At 37.5% G+C, this 24,376-nt stretch overlaps 1 protein-coding gene across 1 annotated transcript in view; it reads right to left on the bottom strand.

The window, feature by feature from the left end:
* Nucleotides 1–24,376, bottom strand: part of CNTNAP4 (contactin associated protein family member 4) — a 195,497-nt gene that overhangs the window by 62,318 nt on the left and 108,803 nt on the right. Inside the window, exons 8-11 of the mRNA XM_046682909.1 lie at nt 20,034–20,183; nt 15,125–15,296; nt 8,887–8,993; nt 6,292–6,411 (exon numbers count right to left, since the gene is read on the bottom strand). Of these exons, the coding sequence (XP_046538865.1) occupies nt 6,292–6,411; nt 8,887–8,993; nt 15,125–15,296; nt 20,034–20,183 (549 nt within the window). The remainder of the gene's footprint in view (nt 1–6,291; nt 6,412–8,886; nt 8,994–15,124; nt 15,297–20,033; nt 20,184–24,376) is intronic.

Below are 24,376 nucleotides of genomic sequence, written 5' to 3'. Positions count from 1 at the left end.
ACATCTTACCAGTTTCCTCATTAATAATATGTTAAACAAAATCTTTACAGTGTGTTTTTTAGCTTTTATTTTTATACTTGTATAAGGGCCGTGATTTTATTTTTTTGAAAATTACCCTTTACTAATGCAGAGAGAGTTGTTAAGGTAAGGAGACACAGGGAAACGAGTAAGAAGAGATAGCTGAAATAGGCATAAAAGCTATGAGATTTAATAAATACACTAAAAAAACCCTGAAAGGCAGTTTGGGTCTACCGGTGTCTCTCCCTGCAGAGATTTCCAAAAATATAAATTGTATGTAAAGCAACTGAGTAATTAAGAACTTGATTTATCTTAGGCTGACTGCTATTTTTTAGTGTGATAACAGTGTAAAGAAAAAACATGCTGTTTAAGCAACACAGATGCAAAGCTTGTGTTCCTCCGTGCTTAATAGCTGGGGGTGATAGATGTGATAAAGACTGTAAGAGCAGGTAGGAAGTGCTGTGTTAAGGAAAGCTGGGAGATGAAAGAGCAGCAAGCATCCTGGAGCGAAATGACGTCAACAAGGCTGCATCTGAATGATAGTTAACTCTCATAGCTATGAAGAAGGCCTTTATTATTGAAATCCTAAAGTAAAAATAATTTTGTTAGTAGAAGTCCTATACTCTCCAGCATTCTCATGGAATGGTCTCAGGAACCCCTATCTCAATATCACATGGGGAGCTTGTTAATAGGTCAGAGACCCAGGCCTTGGTCTCGAAACTTACAGAGTCAGTGAAACCAAATCCAGGAGTCTTGGTGGCGCAGTGGGAAAGAGTGAGGTTAAGCCATAGAATTATCATTTTCACAAAAGTTTGAACGATACTGTTCTAGTTCTTATCAATTTCTCCTTACTGAAACAACTGTCCTTACAATGTAATGTTTGATAATGAGAAACTTCTTGAACATAAAACTATTTCATTATTTTTTAAAAAAGCAATGGATTTAGTGTGGAAGAAAAAAGGCCCCGTACATTTCAATAGGGACGGCCACTGGGATTCATATTATCCTGACTCCATGTTTTAAAATTCTATTTAGAATACTCTGTTTAGAAAGAATTTACAGCCTTTAACGTAGTTTAGGAAAATGTGTATTCAAAAGAGATTTTTTTTTGTTTATATTTTTTAGCTACAGCTTAAAAATGGAATCATTTGTTGGAAATAAAGTCTAGACTAGTAACTAGATTTTTTTTAAGTTACATTTGCAAGTTATTGATTCAGCATTTTGTCATGTTTTCATAACTGTTCTCCTTGGTTTGTATAACTGGAGGATATGTTATTGGCTACAAGCAATGAGACATTGATAGAATGTAGCTTTTTCTAGTGGAAGAATTTTCGGGCTGGAAGAAAAGAGACCAAGGTTCAGTTCTGATCTACCCCTAATGACATTCTTCAGCCAGCCTCACTGAACCTCCCCAGGTCTTGGTTTTCTCATTTGCAAAACCAGATCAATAAGGAAAGTTTCAAGCTGTAACATGTATTTCTCACTGGTTTGTTACATTCTGGGACTGTCACTTTTGTTTGAATATATTTCAATATTCCTGAGCTTCTGAAGACACTTGGCTGTCTCCTAACTGGATTATCTGTATCTCTGCCCTCAACAGCTTGTTTTTCAAATGGCTGTAAGTGTTGTAAATGGCCCCTTTTTCATCAATATTTTTTGATAATTTTCCTAAAGTACCTTTAACCTCTGTGTGTGTGTGTCTGTGTGTGGGTGTGTGTTTGTATATATATATATTTACTTCAAGTCTCTTAAAGTTGTTGTGAGACTTATGTAACTAAAATAAGGTACATTAATTAGCAATGTAATACAACAGGGTAAATGTTGATTTAATAGAAATGAACCAATTCATTCAATAAAGTGAAATTGATAATTTCCTTATCATTTGGATAAGAAAAAATTCCTATGGCCTATAAATTACTGAATTGTTACCCATAATAAACATAAGTATATATGTATGTGCATATAATCAATCCTCATTATCTGAAGATCCTCATTATTCATAACCCCCAAATCAATACTCGAGGATCTCTTGTTCACCTGCAGACATGAACAAAGCAGCAAAACATGTGAGTTGCCCAATACAGAGGTATCCATCTGAAGCTGGACAAGGCAATGCTCTAATACCATGAGCAAGTATCCCATTTGTGGTCTATTTAGTGTCATGTTTTCTGCATTTCCGTGCTTTTTCTTGATGATTTTGCCATTTAAAATGGCCTCCAACTGTAGTGTCGAGGTTCCAGCTAGTGTTCCTAAGCACAAGAAGGCTGTGAGGCGCCATACAAGGGAACATATGTGTTAGATACAATCCGTTCCAGTGTGCTATAGTGCTGCTGGTTGTGAGTTCAATGTTAACGAGTCAACATCATGTATTAAACAAGGCATCTTTCACCTGAAAAATAAGTACAAAGTGATGTATTGATCGGCTGATGAGAATGCTGTGACCAGGGGCTCACAGGAACCTAATCTTCCTGTATCTTCCCCTAGGAGCAGTGGTCCAATATTTGCTAACTCAGTGTCTGTGGTTACTTTACAGAACATACTATCACAGATAATGAGAAGTGAGTGTGTGTGTGTGCACGCATACATGTGTGCGGTGTGTTTCTTAAAGCTCTAAAGATTAGAGGCTTTCATTAACTTGGAGCTATCTGATTTACAGAATCAACACTTTACACAGCATGTGAACAGTTCAGGATGCATTTGTGGGAACAGAGGATGCACAGGGATGCAGTGACAGCCTGTTAAATCTCACTGACAACCCAAGCTACGCAAACAGGAAAGATCAAAAGTTATCTGGCACTCGGATTCGTATCTTTCATTTGCAAAGTTTTACTTTTCACTCTGTGAGGTCTTTTCACACTTAGGTTTAATTCTCATGTAATAGAGCAGGGTGTTCTCTAAAATTTGAGAACCACGGATCTACAACAGAGATTCCCAAATGTGGGTACACAAAAGAATCAAGCGGGAAGACATTTAAAATATTGGCTCTATTGCCCTGCCTCAACCACTGTGTGAGCCCCTCCTGACGCAGGGTGCTGCATAGGAACCTGAACTGTGCAGACTGAGGAACCTCACTGAGGGGACAGATGTGGAAAACACCAGCTGTCTTACGTTGCTTTGGTATATGGGGACAGTACTATGTTCTGAATGTTGGCTCCTCCCCGCAAATTCATATGTTGAATCACCTAAACTCCAAAGGTGAGGGTATTAGTAGGTGGCACCTTTGGGAGGTGATTAGGTTATGAGGGTGGAGTCCTCACGAATAGGACTGGTGCTCTTACAAAAGAGACCACACAGCCCCTTCCATCACATGAGGATACAAGAAGTCTGCGACCCAGAAGAGCGACCTCACTCGACTATGTCAGTGCCATGATCTTGGACTTCCTAGCTTCTAAAACTGTGAGAAATAAATTTCTGTTGCTTAAAAACTACCCAGTCTGTGGCCTTTTGCTATAGCAGCCAGAACAGACTAAGATAGGCAGTGTCCACAAGGGTTGTGAGAGCAAATAGAAGCCAACTGGCTGTGTTATGTGAAAAATCTCTGAAGACACATTCTATAGTAACTTCCCAAATATATGGTGCCAAGGTTTTACCAACATCCTGTAGTTTTTAGAATTACACATTAATAAAAAGGAACTTTTGCTCTGATATTCAACTGCCTTCTCAGTATCTCACTTAAATGTGTAACAGACATCTCAAACTCAAAATGTATAAAACTGAGCTCGTGATCTTCCCCCTCAAATCTTTAATGGACCCCATCTCAAATAATGAGAACTCAGCCACTCCAGTTGCCTAAGCCAAAAATGTGGTGGTAGTTTTGGTTACTTTTCTTCTCTCACACCTCACGTGTATTCAACGAGAAAACCTCCCTGCCTCCCACCTCTTAAAGGAAGTCAGATTGCATCCACTATTGCTTAAAACTCTCCAAAGTCTTCTCATTTCATTGAGAGAGGAGTCCCACCTACATTGCAATTATCCAGGGCAAGCCACTATCATCACCTCTTGCCTGGATTCTTGCTTTACTTGAACTTGTCTCTAAACGTGTTTCCTAACTCCTATTATAGATACGCATATACACATACAGATATATATCTTATATAGATATGGTCTCAACTTCTTTCTACTCCTGCCCCTTGATAGGCATTTCCCAGCACAGGAACAATCGTGATCCTCTTAAAGGAAGTCAGATTGCATCCACTATTGCTTAAAACTCTCCAAAGTCTTCTCATTTCATTGAGAGAGGAAACACCAGAGACCTTACAACATTGCTGTCAGGACCCCATGACTCTTCCCCTCCTGGCCCCGCCCTGCTTGACTCTCTCCTGCTCCCCTAGTACTCCCTGTTTACTTGCCATCCTCCAGCCACATTGGATTTGTTGCTATTTTCTGAACACAGCTGGTTAGATCACCTCTCTCAGGACTTAGCACTTGCTGTTTCCTCTGCCTGGAAGGTTCTTTCCCCAGATAGGCACTGCTTGATTTTAAGTAGCGAATCCTCCTCTCAACAACTCCTGCCTCACTTTAATATTTCCCTTTTCTGTTTGTTTTTCTCCACAAAACTTTGACTTTCTAACATATAGCATTGTCCAACGTAAACTTTCTGTGATGACGGAATAAGTGCCTATTGAGTAGTTAAAACATGGCCAGTGAGATGGAAGAACTGACATTTAATTAAATCTTATTTGAATAAATTAATTTAATTTAAATTTGTAAAATTTATTTCAATTCATTTAGTTTTATCAATTAATTTTAATTAAATCTGAATCTAAGTAAGCGTTTGTCCTAGTGGCTACTGTATTGAATAGCACAGTTCATCTAGAATCCATTTCTTTGTGTTTGATGATGAAGGAATCAAGATTCCTTTTTTACAACATTTACATACAATTTTCCCCAGCCCCATTAGTTGAAAAGACCATCTGTCCTTCACTGCATGTCAATGCCACCTTTGCACTAAGTCAACTACCTATATATGAGTGAGTCTGTCCACAGATTCTCTGTTTTGTTTCATTGGTCTATTTGTCCATCCTTGTGCCAGTCACACACTATTTTATTTAGCCTATCAGTACAATGTCTTCACATATGGTAGAGTTGAATCCTTCAACTTTATTCTTCAAGATTGACTTGGTTCTTCTTATCCCTTCAAATGTGCTGATACATTTTAGAATCTGCTTACCAGTTTTCACCAAAACAGTTATACCAACAAAAATCCTGCTGGAATTTTAATTTAGTTTGCACTAAACCAATACCTAGTTGGGAAGAATCGACATTTGTACCATACTGAGTTTTCTAATCAACGAAAATTTTATATTCTCGATTTATTTAGGATTTTAATTTATCTCAAGAGCATTTCACGCTCATCTGTGTAGAAGTCTTGCACATCTTTCATTAAATTTATTACCATGTATTTGACATTTTTGATGCTATCGAAAATAGCATCTGCTAAAATTTCATTTTCTAATTGTTTATTGCTGTTATACAGAAATAAAATTAATTTTTATATTAACTTGATATCCAGTGATCATACTAAATTTTAATAGTTTATCTGTAGATTGTTTACAATATTCTCAACACATAATCTGGTCATCTACAAATAATGAGAATCTTAGTTCTTCATTTCCAGTAAATATATTTTTCGTTTCTTTCTTTTGCTTTATTGCATTGGCTAAAACCTCCAATACAATAAAGAACAGAGTGGTAACAGCAGGCTTCCTTGTGTTAATGCTGGCAACAGGGGTAAAGCTTTCAATATTTCACCATAAACTGTGATATATGCTGTAGGTTTGGGGGTACTCTAACAAATTAAGGAAATTTCTTTCTAATAGTAATTTATTGAATTTTCATTTTCTCTTTTATCACAAATGGATGTTGAATTTAATCAAACACATTTTCCATGACAATCAATTCCTATTTAAATATATGTAGGTAAAGAATTCAAGAATAAACTTAATGTTTATATACATTTGAAAAGTAAATATTTTTCAAAGCTTTCACATGTATCAATCATCTCAGAGAAATTATCTATCATTTTTGTTTTGAGACTTAATAAGATATATTTATTATTAGATGTTCTACACAGATACAGATGCATAGAAAATAACATTTTAAATCATTACCATTAAACTATTTTTAAAAGATTTATGTTAAGTTTTTCTACTGAACAATATATATTTTAATCAAGTTGCAAATTAGGGCAACTTTCTACTTGTTTCATTTTAATTTTGTGTGTTTAAAGCATTCATGCAAATGCAACGATTAAATGAAAGTTGATTAACTCACCAGTCATGTTGCAATATAGAAGAAATGGTTCTAGGGGACCACTTCCATCTGAATCTACATAGTAAAACCCTGAAGTATTTCCTCTGTGCTTATAGGCTTCACATGACTGCTCATAGATAGCTGTAAAAAAGAAAAAAAAAAAGGATCATCATAAATGGCATAGGATAAAATGAATCTCTTAAATTTTAATTTGGACATAAAATACTCCAAGTCTGGAAATTTAATATGTACCTTACTCACCAGGAGAAACATAAAACATACTTAAAACAAAACTCATTCTTTTTTAAAAAAATTAATATGGACGAAAGTAGGCTAGATAGAAAAAGGAAGAATAAGGTTGTATGTTATGGCATTTCTTTTTATCACTAAAGGAATATGAGATTATTTAGCCAAAATGAAAATTTAGTTTATTCTTACATTAGGTACAAAAACAAAAGAGAAAGTAGGTGTTTTAATGTTAAGACACTTACAAGTATAATGTGACATCCATTTTGGACATCCATCCAAATGGATCTTTCGACGTTCATTTCAGCATTTCTAATTCTAGTACCACCTTCTCAGAACCCAACATCTGAAGCACAACATACAATCTCCTTAAATAATCTTTGCTACCCAATAATTATGCAGCAGAAAAGTTTTAAATAATGTTGTCACTATTCTCCTTTCTCACATAAAATTATCTATAGATAAAAATCATTTTTGTCATAAAACAAATACGATTTACAAAGCTCCTCATCAATAATTTTAAAATTAATTTACAAAAGAAACTTCCTCTAATGCTCTGTAATGAGAATTCAAGATAATTAAAATTCAAAGCAGAGGAAAGATTTATATGAATTACGCCCCCAAGTGGTGTCAATGTGTCTTGATCCATAGGGTGTTTTTCATTATACAATTACATATGTGCCATGTACAAGATTTGAAATTAAGACCTGTATGTGAGGCAACCTCTCATTGAACACTCAGCCAAATGTACTGATAATTTCCATCAAGCTTTGTATTCTGTGAAATAAGAAATCAATCATCCCCTGAATGTCTTTCCCTGATCTATTCTAAATTTTTCAAAATTATGTTAATGAGTTTTTAGATAATATGAAACAACGTAACTAATTTTCTCTGTGTTACAAAAATGCAGATAATCATACAAGTTCTGCTTCTCCACTCCTCCACAACCTGACGGCTTTTTTTGGTTGCTATTATACATCACAGAGATGGAAATATATGCACGGATTGCTTTCCAGTCACATTTGTATTTTGTGTGGGCACATAAAAAGGGTTCATTTATACATTTCTATACGCACACGCAAATGCTCATAAATTCCTTGAAAGATATAGGCAGACTCACATGTAACTTTGGAGTGAGGGCTGGTATTAGACAGGACACATGATTGGAGGAGGGTAATTGGAAGTACTTTTGCTTTACGCACATTGCTGGACATTTTATAACATAACAGTTTAACATACTGTTTTCTAATAAAATCTTTTAAAAGACCCCATCCCTGCCCCCTCCTCTACTCATGAGGAAAATAGTGATGGCTTCACTGTTACCAGGTTTGTCATCCTGGCCCATTTCTTAGAATGGTTACTGGCAAAAAATCCTCAGCTCCATTTAGACTACCCGCTCAAGAACCTAATAAATTAACTCAAGGATTGGATAAATTTGGCCCACAGATGAAAACACCTTATTTATTTATCATCTGATTTTTTTTCCTCAGAGCTGTTTGTGTTTTTATTTGGATTCAGTCATTGGTAACAATTAAAAATAAAGAGTCAATTAAAAGACATGCAATTAGTTTTCTGTTGGAGTTAGTGCTACAATGGGGATGATGGGAGATATAAAAAATTAAAATATACTGTCTCGCAGCCAGCTGGGTGACCTGGGTCAAGTAGCTTGGCCTCTGGTTACATGAGGTACGGCTTTAGCAACAGCAAATGTTCTTCATGATCTCTTGAGGCATGCCAATATATAAGTTGATGCCCCAGGAACGACTCTGCCTGTGCTGGTGGAGGCTTCAAGAGGTGGAGCCCAGAGCTCCTCCTGCTCACACCCTCTCCAGCCCTGAACAGGACTTCTGATCATCCCCTTGAGGAGCCCCCAGGGCTGGGAGCCCAGGAGTCCAGTCTCAATTCTGGCAGGGTTGAGGTGGTCATCAGAATTAAATGAGTTGGGACACATAAAATACTTAGACCCACACCTGGCATTTAGAAAATACTCAATAAAATTAACTATTATGATTAATATCATTATCCAACATCCTTATCCTCATTACCCTCATTAACAGGAACTTATTCTGCATTGTATTTTATGTTCATCCTTAGCTACCTTTTGTTTTCTATATATATTTTCCCTTTGCCAGCTAGCCTTCTCTTTTCTATCCTGTTTTATATCACCTATTTCTGTAAGTTACCTTGACTACCTTATGAAAGGAGGTGTAGACTGAAGATAATCTAGAAATCAACTGGATACTAAAATTCAGGGTTGTACATTCCAATACATGGTTGCACACACATGGACATATATACACACAGCAATGAAAAGGGAGATGGAACGAGGAAATCAGAAGAGGCAAGAACAAGGAGGTGTGTCTGGCTTACAGTTGTGGCAAGTGGCTCCCCTGTAACCAGTGTTTGCACAGTTGCAGTGAAAGGTGTTCCAGGACTGGGAGCATTCACCGCCATGTTCACAATAGTTGGGCAAACACCTAAAAGAAGGTGCAGACACAGTCACTCTTTTTCATTTTGAGATAGCACACAATATTGATCATTTATACATGGCCATGTGAAAGAAGAATGTCTACAGTAACCTAAAGAGTAAATTTAACATGACTAATGGTTATTCAGTCTGTCGTTATGGCACTTTAATCACAGAACTAAACCTTAGATCGATAAATTCATCAGATTTCAACCAATTCTCAGGTAGTTGTGACTGCTTAATTTTCAACATGTCCAACTACATCAGAACCCTTTCTTGGCTTAAGCGACATACCACTGATTCAATATGTTGCCCGAAATATCATTAGCTTACATAAAATAACAACATTTAATCATATTGATTTATTACGCTGAATAATTAAAGGAAGAGGGAATACAGAAGAGGGAAGGAAAGAAGTAGGAGGGAGAGTCATCTTTAGTCAGTTAGCATATACACCCAAGAGTGTTGAAGGTGTACCTATAGACACACAAATTCCAAGCAGGGTGTCAGGGTGCCCTAGGGTGCTGAATCGGACTCACAGGGGCTCCCAGGATATTTTAAATCTTCAAGGGAAATACAGATATACTCAACATCTGTCAAACATTGTACCACTTACTAGCTTGAGGTGGTTCAATTTCAACATTCGATCATAACACATTTCTCTTAATGATGTCCTATCTTTGAGAAGCTGGATTTTTAGTAGTTGATAAAAAACAAGTACCATGTCAAATCAATGTTGAACAAAACTGAGGGTGGCAGTGCATGATGTGATCCCCAGCTTTGAAAAGTTGCACAATACCCAACAAGTAAACACGTGCAATTACTAAGTAGTTGTGTTTAATTAAAAATAAAATTAAAATATTTTTCAAATTATATATATATTACTTTTTCAAAGGGTTACTAAATCATTGTTAGGACACAAATACTTATAAAGTTGTTTGGACCTAAGCCACTTTTAAATGAAACTGTTAGGTATATCTTTTGGCTTAGAACACTGTGAAAACATTAGTGAACTATGTAGGGCGCCATGGATCAAAAGTTGGGGAGTTTCTATTACCAACTCAAATAGCCCTGATCCGACTGTTGACGCTTTTTTAGAATTTACATTGAAAGATACATTGAGACCAAGGCTTGAAATGCTCTCACTCATCTCAGAATAAAAAAATAAATAAACTACAAAACCTGTCAAGATATATTCATGATGCGTTTCTGCCACCTTCTTCATTAAAATTAAGGATGGGATCTTCGTGTTTTGCTTATAGGATTTTTCCAATTTTAACTGAAAATAATGTTATTGATTTTTCCTAATTATAAAAAGCAGATATCCACCATACAGAAATCAAACAATCCAGAAAATAATAGAGGAGAAATATAATTTACAATCTCATTATATAAAAATTGCCACTATAAATCCATAAATATATACCCATTTGCGTGTGTGTATATATTTACAAAGATAATCATAACATACATGTTATTTTATGACCTGCATTTTAAGAATTCAAAAATAAATAATGGGCATCTTTCCATGCCAATTAAGTTTATATATATTTCAGCATTTTTATAGATTCACAGGAATCCATTCAAAGACTGTTTCATGATGTATTTAATCTTTTAAGCATTTCAAATCAGTAACAATCTAGAAGAAAGAGGGAAATTTTTAAAAATTAAAACAATAACAATCCTAGTTGGTGATCAGAAAAGAAAAAGGATAGAGTAGGTTATTATTTAGCAGACCTCAAGGGATGTTTTAAAAGGAGGCAGATATAAGTGGCTATACCTAAAATTCTAAAAAGTGACTCTTTAATTTTCGTGACACATGTGCTGTTTCTATTTGATCTGCTGCTGAAAGATAATGAATCCCTTTTCCTCAACTCTTGTTAGACTTGACTTTTCACATTTTTTAATTACAATGTGAAAGACTGGATTGTGGATTTTATTTAAATTCATCATACAGTAGTTCCATTTGACTATTAGTGTGTAACCTTTGGCAAGTTACACTGTATAATGATGTACTGATTCTCGTATAATGTTCTAAGCAATTATATTTACAGTTTTCTCCTCAGTAGTCATTCCAATACAAAGTAAAACAATCCATTGACCCATTTTCTGTAGCCTCCAAAGCTTTTCCTTAGACATCCCCATCATTATTTTCATTACTTGTGAACTTGAACAAATGCATACGTCAACATGCCCCAAACTGAAGTGACGTGTATGATTTTGGTATATCCTGAATCCCTGTCCATTCCAATTTAAATTTGAAAAGACCTTCACATAATGTAAAACTTGGCTGGAATTAATGATATTGAAGTAAAAATCTATATAACATTATCACATTTAGGAAAATTAAACAAAGTTAGGTACCTATGGGTCCCAGGATCATGGTGACCACCTGAATTCAAATCTCATATCCTTCTTCAAAACTATGAAATCAACAAGAACCAGCCCCTCACGCACTATCTCCTGTTTTTCCCCCCAACAAATAAACAAGCCATGGCTTCAGTATTACAGGAGACAGAATAATAGCATGATCTTCCAACCAAGTGTTAGCAGCACAAGGGAGAAGGAAGGAGGGCAGGCTTACGCAGCTCCTCAGAGGAGAGGAAAGGGAGGGTAAAGGACCGGAGGGAAGACAAGGACCAGCCTGAAGGGAAGATGGTGTGATGGAGGCCTGAGGCCCAACCCCAAGGACTGGGTGCTGGAAGCAGACTGGGAGAACAGCCTCATGGAGATGTGAAGGCTGGAGGCTGGGAAGCCAGGAGGCAGGTGCTGGGCCTGCCGAGGTCACCATGGTGAACACTGTCACACAGAGGCCTCTTAATTCTTGTCAGGAGTCTCTGTCACACCACATCCTCTGCCTTATTGCACTCAGGGAAGCATAGGAAATGTCAGGGCTGAGATGGTGACCTTCCCCAATGAGTTGATATTCTCAAAAAGCTGATATCAAAAGATATACCTAAAAGTATTGTTTAGTAAGTGGTTTAGGTCCAAGCAACCTAATAAATACTTATGCCCTAACAACTGTCACCCCTACCCCTGCCCGTGGCCCCAGCCCCACCTGGGTTTCTGCCCCAAGTTACGGGGACATGCACATGGGGACATGGTCGGCAGCTCCCTTTGCAGCTCTGTCCTCACCACCATTGAGGGACTGACTGCCCTCACCCCTCAGTCACTCCCCACGCAGATTTCCTGACTTAGGGCCACCTCCCCTGCCTGTCCACAGAAGACAAGAAGAGGGCTTCTAGATAAGTGTGTGTGAGGAAGATGTGTGTGTGTAAGGAGGGTAAGAATGATCTTATAAATGGGTGGATGCGTGTGTAAAGATGGTGTGGGTGTGTGAGGGTGTGAGTGTGCACTTGTATGGATTAGTGAGGGACGAAGAGGTATGTGACGGTGGGTATCAGGAGCGTGTGTGTAAGGAGCTCTGGGATATGTGAGTGAGCATATGCGTGTGCATGTGTGCATGAGAGGCAGAGTGCAATGACTGCTGGTTCATGTGTGTACATGAGTGTGAGCATATGTGTAAATGCATGCACACTTTTATATGTAGGTTTGATCCAACTTAAAGTTAGTTACAGTAAAACAAGAACTACACTACATTGTTTAAGTTCCTGTCAGATTTTTAAATATATTTCTAATGCTCCTGTTTGCTTTTAATTGCAATGTATTGAACCAGTAAATTATGTGTTTATTATACACAGATCAAATATTAACCACCATAAACATTAACGTGCACCCAGGGGGGCTGGGTGGCATGGGGGGGAGACATTTCGGGGACTTTCCTGGAATCAGAGGGCTTCGATTTGACGTTGGTCTCTGCCTATTAGCCAAGACATCTTAGCTAACTTACTTCACCTCTCTGTGCATCTGTTTCCATATTTACAAGAAAAAAAAAATACTACTAAGAACAGGTTCTAAGGGTTTTTGTGAAGACTAAATTAAAACAATTTTAGAACATAGTCATTGCACAAGTCTCTCACATACATTACACACTCATAAACTCACATATCCAAATGCTCCTTACATACACAAATCCTCACACACACAATCCCTCACACATTAACCCATATACATGTGCACACACATGCACACACACACATCCACACTGTCCTCACACCCTCACACACCGATAAGGTCATTCACATATGCATTCCCACACTCTTTACACACTCACATATTCCTTCCACACAGTCACTGAGACACCCAAACTTAAACAGTAATTCATGTTAAGTGCTTAGCATAGAGCCTGGTATACAGAGTTTTTTTAAAAAATAAGATTCTAATAATGCTTTGGAAGCGATGTCAATGGGTACCGCATGTAAGACCAAAATAAATGTATATATGTTTTCTTCTGAGTGTTAGAGGATGAGTTTAGAGATACACTTGAAAATTTAAATGATATACAAATATAAAAGCTACTTTGATTTTTATTATTATTTTTAAATTGCTAGAGTTACTGTTAGCATAAAGTTTTCTTTAAAAAACACCAACATGTGTAATCTAGATCCATCCATAATTTGCTCACTCTTTCTCGAAATTGTTTTTTAGGTGTGGCACTGAAGCCATACATTCTCCAACTGTGCTGTATTGTACTCTGTTTTACAAGTGTGTAGCTCCAGAAGGTAGGCAACATGGATTCCTTACATAAAATGGCAGCTTCAGAGAAATCCACACTGGAGAAGTATGGATCTACTTATACCAAAGGAATTTTCTGTGATGTGGGATGGTCAGTATGACTCTACCGCTCACTGTGGATGACTGAGCCTCTCTAGTGGCCCCCAATGGCTGTTACCTCCCAGAGGCAGGGCCCCCCACCTCTCCAAGTGAGCCCCACCTTGAGGGAGCAGGTCAGGCAGCCTAGCTACATGTCCTCCCCAAAATCAGGATTCAGGTTCCAGAGCTGGTGTGGCTGTAACTACGGGGAAGGTCACTGTCATTTAATCCCCCAGATCAAGCCAATTGAGGTTTATTGTCTAAATTATCCCTCTACATATCACCTTCCATAATAGAATTATTTTATCTACAAATTGGGTTAAATAAATAAATGCATATTCATAGACAGGAAGTGATGTCCATCTAATCCATTGCTAAAGAAGTTTATAATTATTTTTTTCTACACAAAAACAATATCCATTAGTGTTCAAAATAGGCACCACAGACATTGATGGATTAAACGGTCTATCAGATGTAAACAGATGTGTTTATGTGGATAAAAGCTTTCACACAAATGAAAAGTATTTTTAAAACTCAGAATTTATGTATTTATTCAAAATATATACTGAACGCTACTACAGGATAGGGGCTAAGTTTGTCACTCTGTGTAGTTTTTTTAAATCTATAGTGGCCGTGACGTTCCATTGAACTCAATAATTAAAATTAACAGCCTTGAAAATAAAGCATGACTGGCAAGATTATTTGGCTAATGTTGCCCATGCCTAAAAATACTTTTAAATTATTAACTATCAATTATTATTTTAAAAGTTGCTCGCCCTCTACAATTAACTCCCAAATCTCGCACTCTTACGTCCTATACCAGGGTTCCTATTGAAACTATGGGATCAGCCTTACACCTTGATCAATACTATGGCTCCAAAATTTTCCAGAGGAGAGGTTTCTTTCCATTTTCCCCGCAGAGAAGATAGCAATGGGTTGTTAAAGGCACACATTGGGAGCACAGCAACCAGTTAAATCCCTAAGCCTCTGAAAATATGATTCAGCTGTCAGGGAAGTAAAAGCCAGTGTGATAACTAAGCAGATGGGTCTCTGACTTATCGGTACCTGATGATCAATATCACTGAGCGTGACCTTATCCATTGAGTCTAATGACATATTTTTGTTACATTTTTACCTACCTAAAATTATAGCAGCATCAACATTATCTTTTGTGAATTGTTAGCATGTGTACATGTAAATAACACGGTCATATGACTTCTATCTAAACTTAATCATTGCAAACATGAAGTATAAAACTAAAGGCATATTGTCCTTATTTCTAAAGTAAATATATAATCCACTTCCTGTGGAACAGATGATGGTGGGAAAGAGGAAGAAAAAAATGTTCATTTTTATATATGAATTTCAATCTGCTGCGAAAAGTTTGAAAACGGACATGTCGACATAAAGGAATGAAATTGTCCTTACCTGTCTGTGATTCCACATGAGTCTATCTGAAGGTCACTGAAGTTCCCAAGGGACCCCTGCTGAACTGAAATCAGATCTACCGCCTTGTTACTGATCGAGATGAGTCTCATACAGCCCTGAAATCCACCAGGCGGATTTTTACACTTGGATCCAAAGCTGTTGCCAGGGCAACCTGAGAAAAACAAAACAAAACAAAGTAAAACCAGGAGACATCATAATGAATCAGGATTCAGTATCATAAAATACTTCGTTAAAAAAATAAAATAGGCATTTGATTATTTCTTAGAATTCAAAGGAGAAAAAGCCCATTGAAGTCATCATTCGTTTGATCTAAATTATACATTGCAATTCATACAAAGTATTTCTTTTTATTATCATGGGATTCATAAGAAATTATTACTGTTTTAGTAATTATGTGCAAGGATGTTAACTTGCTCCATATTTTTTAAATATGCTTATTAGCTCCAGAACCCGAAACATGATAGCCAGCAGTATTCAGCTATATACCACTTAAACACAAAAACTTAGCCTTTTGGAACACAAAAAAGAAGAGCATAAAGGATGAAAATGTGCACTGTAGATAAGAAAAGGTAAATCAATAATGGTGAAATACCTTTGTTTTTAAAGCTATTTGACAAAGGAGTTATATTGACTTGGAATAAAATTACCAACTATTTTATTTAATTAAATGCTTTATTTTCATATGCATATAAGAGCCACATATACACACATTTTAATAAATCATTACATCTTAACGTCCAAAACATTTCACTATTTGATTTTATTTATTCTTTGCCCCATAAAAGAATGTTCCACTTATATCGGTTTTCAGACATTTATCTAAGACTAGTGTCTAATTATTTAGGTAATAAAGAAATATAATATCAACCATTATTGTCTAGCACTTATCGATGCTCTAAGCGTTTCTCTATTCAAGTGAGATAAATAATTTTATGGCATATAAACACATATATTATATTTATGTATTTTTCATTAATCTTTCTTTGCCGTTACGGTTTTCAACCACTATCCCAATTTCAAAGAATAAGAAGTCAATCAGTAACTTCCTAATTCTGATACAATCCATGTTAGTTTTCTACCTTGGAACTTCCATTATAAAGAAATATTTTTACTGAGGATCTTTCCCCTAATGTTTTGTTTGCCTAACAAAATACATTGACATGGCAAGTAAAGGCCAGCATTCATATTTAAAACTGTTATCAGGCACATTGAAATATTATATTTTAACTGTGAAATTTCAAATTTAACATCTCAAGAAAAGGTGATGAAAGCTTTTTAGTATCAATTTATTGTACTTGGCACTACACGCATTTTCAGTGCTGAAAATTCTTCTGTGATGTAGGATATGGTTACCATAATCTCAATATGTTTTCTAGATGACTTATTAACCAATTAACAGTGTTAAAATAAAAACTGAGAGGACAACAGTTCAATCATATTTGGGGGCAATTACAACATGCCAGGAATATAAACAGTTCTGCTCATCTCCTTTTCTCCAGGTAGCGTTTCCTGACACATTTCAAACTATTTCAGAATAAAATAAATTGTGCAATATGCCCGTGGGGAACAAAACTAAGCAAACTCATAGTCACCAGGAAAGGTCAGGGAACTTTACAGAAAGCACAGCATCATATCATGAGGCACTTCATAGCCCTAGCCACCATGTTTAATAAGCAAGAGATTCTAAGAACAAAGAAGGGTTCAAGCCATGTCAGTCTCATTAGCCTATGATAACAGGCATCCACAATTTAATAGAAGGCAATAGCAGAGGGAAGCTCAGCACTGAACCCATTTGAGATGAAAGTTCTAAAATGTGAAGATTTCTGGGGAATACTTAATGCTGAATTAATGGCTGGATCCATTACCAGAGGCAGTCAGCATGTTAAGCACCTCTGAGGATGACAGATAAATTATCACTGTGTGTCACTGTGCCAGGAGTGAGACGTCGGATTTGACTTCATGGTGGTGTCGCCAGTTCACTGGACGGAGAATGTTTGACTCACACAAGCAGGAGTGTGAGAACTCTGCACACGATTTAGTATCTCCAGCTTGCGCTACACAGTGTGTTATTCAATAGCACAAAGACTGCACAGAGGAATATACAGAAATTAGACATTCATCCATCCTCAGTCTGGAGAGCTCAGATTTAAAATTTATAATTTATAAATGATAAAAGTAGAGCACAATGCAGTCTGGCTTTTTGAAAAGCACTCATTTTGGGGGGAGAAAAAGTGAAAACTGACGGACAGAGAGTAGAATTTGGCATGGCATATGTAGGACACTGTGAGTCCAGAAACAGTGCACTCTTCCAACATGACAGTCACTCTCAAGACTGGCATCAAAGGGAAATACAATCCAGGCTGTTGGAACAGATGCTCCTTTGCAGTGGGGCATTGCAGCCACTAAGATAACTGGAAACTTGCAGTTGAACTGAGAGAGAAGTGAAGGAGAACTGACGGGAAGTGTCTCAGAACATAGGATGTTTACTTACCTGAATTAGGTAAACTGGCTGAAGAATTAACTACCCAAGAAAAGACTTGACCTAGATAAAAGGTGACCAACTGTCGGAGTTTGTGCTGGGACTCTGGGCTTTCATTGCCAAAATTGGGAAGAGCTGGTGACCCCACTTAGGCAACTGGGGCCCCAGGGCCAGTCCTGCACTTTAGGATTCTATTCTAGCCCTCCTCCAGCCATGCTTTGGCCCAGGCCCCAGGAGGCCTCATCAGGGAAGGTGATGAGCCTGCTCGAACCCTCTCCCCTGTAGTCCACTCCCAGAATCTAGAATTCCCAGCCCAAAAGTCCTAAGCGGGCTTCCATAGGGGAACCCCCTCTACCAGTACCTGGAGGCACAGGCTGGGAGGAGGAGGGCGAGGTGGGGCAGCAGAAGGCCTCCTGCTCTCTTTTGGACCCTTGCTCCCAGCCCTGGAAATGTTCGGGTGCCCTGGAGTTTGCAGGGCATGTATTTAGTGCTCAGCAGAATCTCACGCCAAACATATTCTGGTGCTGAAGGATGCTGATAGAGAAGATGATTAATAAACAGAGACATCTAAGTAAACTTGAGATTGGTTATTTTTTTTAAAGACTCCTGAAGTTTGAATTTTATTATGGAAGGTTCCACAGTATATTGTTTAGGAACTTAGGGACACTTTAATAGATCTCCAATTATAAAGAACACGAGGAGAAGAATAAATCCTGAATTCAAAATCAAGTTTACCTGGGGAGATGATGTGATCCTGGAGGGACAAATAGAGTGTTGGTAATATTATCTTTCTAAGCTTGGGAAGGCACGTGTAGATGTGTATTTTAAAAAAATAATTAGTATTCTTTAAAAAGCATATATGGTGTGAGATGTGAACAAGAGAGGAAACTGGCTATGGGATATGTGGGAATTTGCTGTATATCTTTGCAACTTTTTGGTAAATCTAAAACTATTCAAAAAGCTAAAGTTTATTCAGATATAACGGTGTATATCATATGTATCATAAGAAAAACAAGCAAAATAGAATGCACACGTGATATATTTCACAATAAAATAATACTATAGTATAAATAAAGCAAGCAAAGTTTCTACAAAAAATAGGTAGGCATCGTTAACTCTGAACATGAAGGACGTAAAATACTTTCAGAATGATTCTATTTTAATGATTTGAACTTTTATCCAGTCTGCTATTTTTATCCGGTCTTTTGTTTTTGCACATTTCACAATATGCCTCTTTTTTTCGTATCTCTTTTTAGGGCTTCTAAATCTTTTCCTTTGAAGTGAAAGCTCTTGTTTAAGTTGTTCTATATATTTTACCATTCATTAAAGGAATATGTTCTTATGGACTGTCATAAAATCAATCATATATTCCACAAGGTTTTATAAACATCTTGGTGTGGAAATGAGCAAATCTCACCAAAGGAAGCAATTATATCTTTTAAGATTGTTGGCACTCTGCTGACTGTCACGGTAATGGTTTATGTTGGGTCTTTCATTTGTTTGTTTGCTCTCAATAACAGAAGAATGATTGATGGTCTGTGTGCTTACCGTCAATTCCTAGAAAGTAATTAGTATTTTACTGATGAATAATAAAGATTGGGCTACTTCCACCAAATTCAAAAGTGATTGCAGACAGAAGTAACTATTAAAATCGAAAATAACAACAATAAGAAACAACTCAAGTGATGATTAGAAGTAAGTCTTACCACTAACAGTTTTACAATTTTGCCTTCCTAACGGCAAAGAACATTTTATTTTAATTTTCCAGTGCTAAAGATTCATTTCTATTTCCAAGATTTCCTTTTCCAAGCTTTTAGGTCAATCAGATATCCACTGGGCAGGTAAAGGCTTCATTTGTTTTTGTTCTCTGAGAGAGAGGCCTGGTGTTGATGGCTGATGCTGTAATGTCATCAAATGTATCAGTGCGTTATTACTCAGCAATGAGGAGAGATTTCTACGGCTAATTAAGTTAGATTATTTGTTCATTGACATAATATTGCCCTCCTGCTTTGGGCAGTAGGAAAGCAATAAGGATGCTCCAGAGGACCTAAGAGGCATGATCAGGAAAACACTGCAAAAAAATCAGCCCATAAAATCAGAAAAAGGCATATAAGGACCATTTAACATTAGGAAAATATAACAAAATTTGAAAGCAAGAACTGAAGAGGGTGGCCCATTTGCAATCAAGCTCATTATTGAAATTGCAAACATAAGTAAGTCCACCTCAAAGAAATGCATTTTAGGTCACAATTTGTCATCTTGATCCCGTCCGCATTTCCATGTTCAAAGAAAGTGAGAAATTATTCTGTAGCATTGAACCAGGTGAAAACAGGATGACTTCCCGAAGACACAGGGGTAGTAACTGCAAATATGGTTCAATTGCCCATATGGCCTGACCTCTTCTCTTACCTCCAAAATAATAGGTTCCACCTGAATAAATCTGCTCAGGCCCCAGGGAAGGAGCAACAGAAGTCAGCTGGCCATCCACCACCACACTCAGATGATGCCTTTTGGCAGATAAGGAGATGGAATGCCACTGCCCATCATTTAATCCAGCACCTGGGGGAGATAAGATGGGTTAAAAGAGATCTCAACAGCGAACATTGAGTGAAGTTGGTTAGAAACAGCAATAAACACATCATTCAATCAAGTACAACACTCAGACCTATTAAAAGGAAACATAAAGGAAGAGAGAAAAGGCAGGTGGGAACTCAGCACCCTCTATGGGGAAAATGGTGCATTATAGTCTTCCTTTCTTAGGGCCACCACAGAGAGAAAAAAAATCCCAACTTTGGACGATCCTAAATGGTTAAAAATCTTTCAAGTATTTGGCATGGACTAACTTTATCATGTAATTTATCATGTAATTTATCTTTCATGCAGAGGGGCTTGGGAAGAGCACAGATATTTTCCCAAATTCTACTCGATAAAATGATTTATCTGCTTTTTTTATACTTCTATGTAGTCATCTTTTATATTAGAGTAGAATATTTACCAAAGTATATGAAGTCAACCATGACAAAAATATTTGAAGAAACTATAATGAATATTGAAAGTTCACCGGTAAAATGCAAAGTTAAAAAATAAAGTAGTGTGTAAAATCCTATTTACACAGTTCACCCTCATAATTTGCAGAATCCATACTTGCAAATTCACCTCTTGCCAGAATTTATCTGTAACCCCCAAATCAATACTTGGGATACTTTTGAAATCATTCAAAGAAATGTGTAGAGCAGAGAAAAATTTGAGTTGACTGACACGTGTTTCCAGCTGAGATGAGGGCATGCTTCTTGTTTCAGCTCTCCTGTGTAAACAAGTTTTTCACATTTTTGTGCTTTTTGTTGATGATCTTGCCATTTAAAGGCCCCTGAAGCACAGTGAGGAAGTACTGTCTAGTGTTCCTAAATGCAAGAAGGCTGCGAGGTGCCTCATGGAGAAAATATATGTGTTAGATAAGCTTCGTCATCTAACATGAGTTATACTGAGTTATAGTGCTGTTGGTCATGAGTTCAATGTTACTGAATCAACAATATATATCACATAAGGTGTCTTTAAACAGAAGCACACATAAAACAAGGTTTTATGTATTGATTGGTTGACAAAAATGTTGTGACCAGAGGCTTGCAGGAACCTAACCCGGTCTTTCCTCTAGGAGCAATGATTCAGTATTTGCTAATTCAGTGTTCACAACAACTTTAGAAAACATAATAACTATTGCAAATAATGAGAATCGACTCTCTATATATGATTCCAATTATATTCCTAATTTTTGGATAAATATGGAAAAGGACTGAAAGGAAATATCTTATATATAAACAGTAATTATTGCATGCAAGAAAATTGCGGTTGTTTTTATTCATATTTATATTTTTTCTGTATTTTACAGGTTTATATATATAACCAAAAGTTGCTATAATAAAAAATCAGTTTTCTTATTGCCTCTAAAAAACAATCTCTAGTCCCTTCTAAGGCAGTCCCAGTGTCATGAATCCATGAGATGATGTGTATTTTCCCTCTTAAAGGGAAGTAAGCCTACCAGGGGCTCTGTGGTTAAATACTCAGCAGACAGGTGGAATCTAAGCAACTCTATTGTGTATTTACCTGTAAGGTTTATTTACATCCATTGAATATTCAACTCTGTATGATTTTGCAGATCAAATTAGCGGAAAAAATGTAAGTACTCTATTAAACCAAAAAGTCATGGATCTGATAATACTTGCAATTTCTTTATTTCCCCAGCTATTTTTGACCACAGGCTTTCAGACAGAAAATGCACGGAAGCTCCCTTAGACGATGAAGCTCTTTGCCCTGGACTTATTTAGTGTAACACAAATTCCAGCCTGGGCACCAGAGCTCATTTTTACATTATATCCATGAAGCAAAAAAGATTTCCAAAGACCCAACTCTGCTTTGGTTTGTGAAAGATGATGAGAAAGACCTAAAAACTGAAAAATGAAGGATGGAGGTTAGATACTTTTAGACACATTTTCTAAGATTGGACTCTGAAATAGATAGCTGAATAGAGTTATATAATCCCTGACGGTATGAGATTGGACTAAAATAAATCAAATGTCCCAGATTTGTCATCCAGTGCTTCCTCTAGAGGATACATTTAGAGTGAAAATCCTTGTATTGAGTTTTGCGTCACACATACAGACACTACCCACTCTCCCTGCCCTGTCCACGTCTTCTACCAGCTCTACGTCAAAGCGTGGATGTGCCTATATACGCGACTTTACTCCCGTTATTTCATCTTAGGCTTTCCATTGCTTTAGGATGGCTCTTCTCCAACTACCTGTGGTGGTGAACATTTTCTTTTCTGATCTGCTGGGAGCCGTGGCTACATCATTTGATCGGCTGTTTGACAGGGTCCAGCCGATTAACGCCGAGGGGTGCAGGGTCGCCCCTTGGTGAAGAATAACCGGCCAGCCCCTCACATAGTTCGGAAACCTGTGCTGCTTCTAATTGCCCTTCATTCCTTTTCCTTTCTTAACCTCCAGTTTTCACTCCTTTGGGTGGCTGCTTGGGAGGCACTACCTCCTGGGAAAATTAGATATAGTAAGAGAATGTGACCACCTGCAGGTAACTTTCAAGATATTTTTCAGTTAATTAATGGAGGAGCACACAGTCCCATTTGAGACAATCAGAAAGGAATCCTGCCCAGATAAGATGTCGAATTAGGTTTATGGCCTCCATCTGGTTAATGTTTCCTTCTCCCTCCAGTTCTTTGTCTAAATATACATATGCATCGTCCTTCTAAGTTTGCTGGTTAATTGGATGATCAAGAAGTATCTATATATTATTCTTGACCTTCTGCTTTCTGTTAAAATGTTATAGAGGTTTTCTCCTAAAAGCAATAAATAATAAATAATTGGTGAGTAGAAGGGCCGAGGGGTGCAAGAATGCCCCTCGGTGAAGGATGGACGGCCGACACCCCTGATATTTTCTGAATTATATGCATGCTTTCTATCAAGGTTAGGTGTATACTTATTTCTCTTTTTTATTCTTGAAGATATATAGTTTAGCTTAGCTTTTCAGCCCTTTACTTTACTAACAAAGTGATACTTTCTCCAGCAGTGTACTTAAGGGACTGTTAGCTCTACAATCTAAAAGACAAAGGAATGCTTCCACCCCCTAAAGGGCGCGCAAAAGTAAAGATGTTTAACTGCCCGCTGAGAATGCAGATAGCCCTGGGGATAAGACACCCTGGAGTCGCCTTTTGTTCCCATTAACCATCTACACTAATGACGTAAATGATTGAGGGAGGCAGGGATGGCTCCACCAGGATGTAACCAGACGGACTGCTGTCCTGTCCAGAGGCCTGGACCTTCTCTCTTTGATTTAACTTTACCATGAATTACAACAGACGCCTAGGTACCTATCTCCTTTAGCTTAGAGACAACAAACACTAGTTAATTGCGGAGAAGACTACCATTAACCTTATGCTCTATAGAACAGAATGCTAATAAATATTCTTGTGCTCGTTTTTTACTTCCTTATCTCTCTGAGAATATTTGTAGAACTATTTCTGTACTAATCCTGAAAAATATATAAACGACACTTGTGCACAGTAAAGTCGGACTTGCTAACACCAACCCAAGTCTCACGTCCTCTTTATTTTCCCCCTCCCTCATTGCGCCGACGCCGTCCATCCCTCAGGAACCTGGACTCCGCCGGGGCGGGACCCCGGCACTGATCTATTGCAGACTGATACTTTAAAAAAATTCAATAAAAATGAATTACTAAAAAATTAAATAAAGACATATAAATGCAAGCCCACTGACTATGTACTTAGATCTTGTGACAATAATCTTATCGCTCTATCAGCTTCTAAGAGCGTAATCTCAATTTTTTTCCTGAGGAAGATTCTCCCTGAGCTAATATCCACTGCCAATCTTGCTCTTTTTGTATGTGAGCTGTCATCACAGCATGGCCACTGACAGACGAGTGGTGTAGGTCCACACCCAGGAACCGAACCCAGGCCACCAAAGTGGAGTGCACCAACCTTAACCATTAGGCCAGGGGGCTCGCCCTAATCTCAATTTTTATACCCATCTTAGTAAGGAGTATTTCACTGACCCAGTGCTAGTCCAGGGACCACATTTAAGTAGCAATGTTCCAGATAACTGCAGGGTTAGGCGGGTAGCAGGATTAAGTCAAAGGCTCAGGGACATCTTCTGTCAGTACAGAAGCCGATTTAGATCAAGAACAAACGACCGCCAGGACAACCCACTCCGTAATTTGACACAGTT

The sequence above is a fragment of the Equus quagga genome, chromosome 13 (genome assembly GCF_021613505.1).
Source record: "Equus quagga isolate Etosha38 chromosome 13, UCLA_HA_Equagga_1.0, whole genome shotgun sequence".
Classification (NCBI taxonomy): domain Eukaryota; kingdom Metazoa; phylum Chordata; class Mammalia; order Perissodactyla; family Equidae; genus Equus; species Equus quagga.
This window is presented reverse-complemented; position numbering and strand designations above follow the sequence as displayed.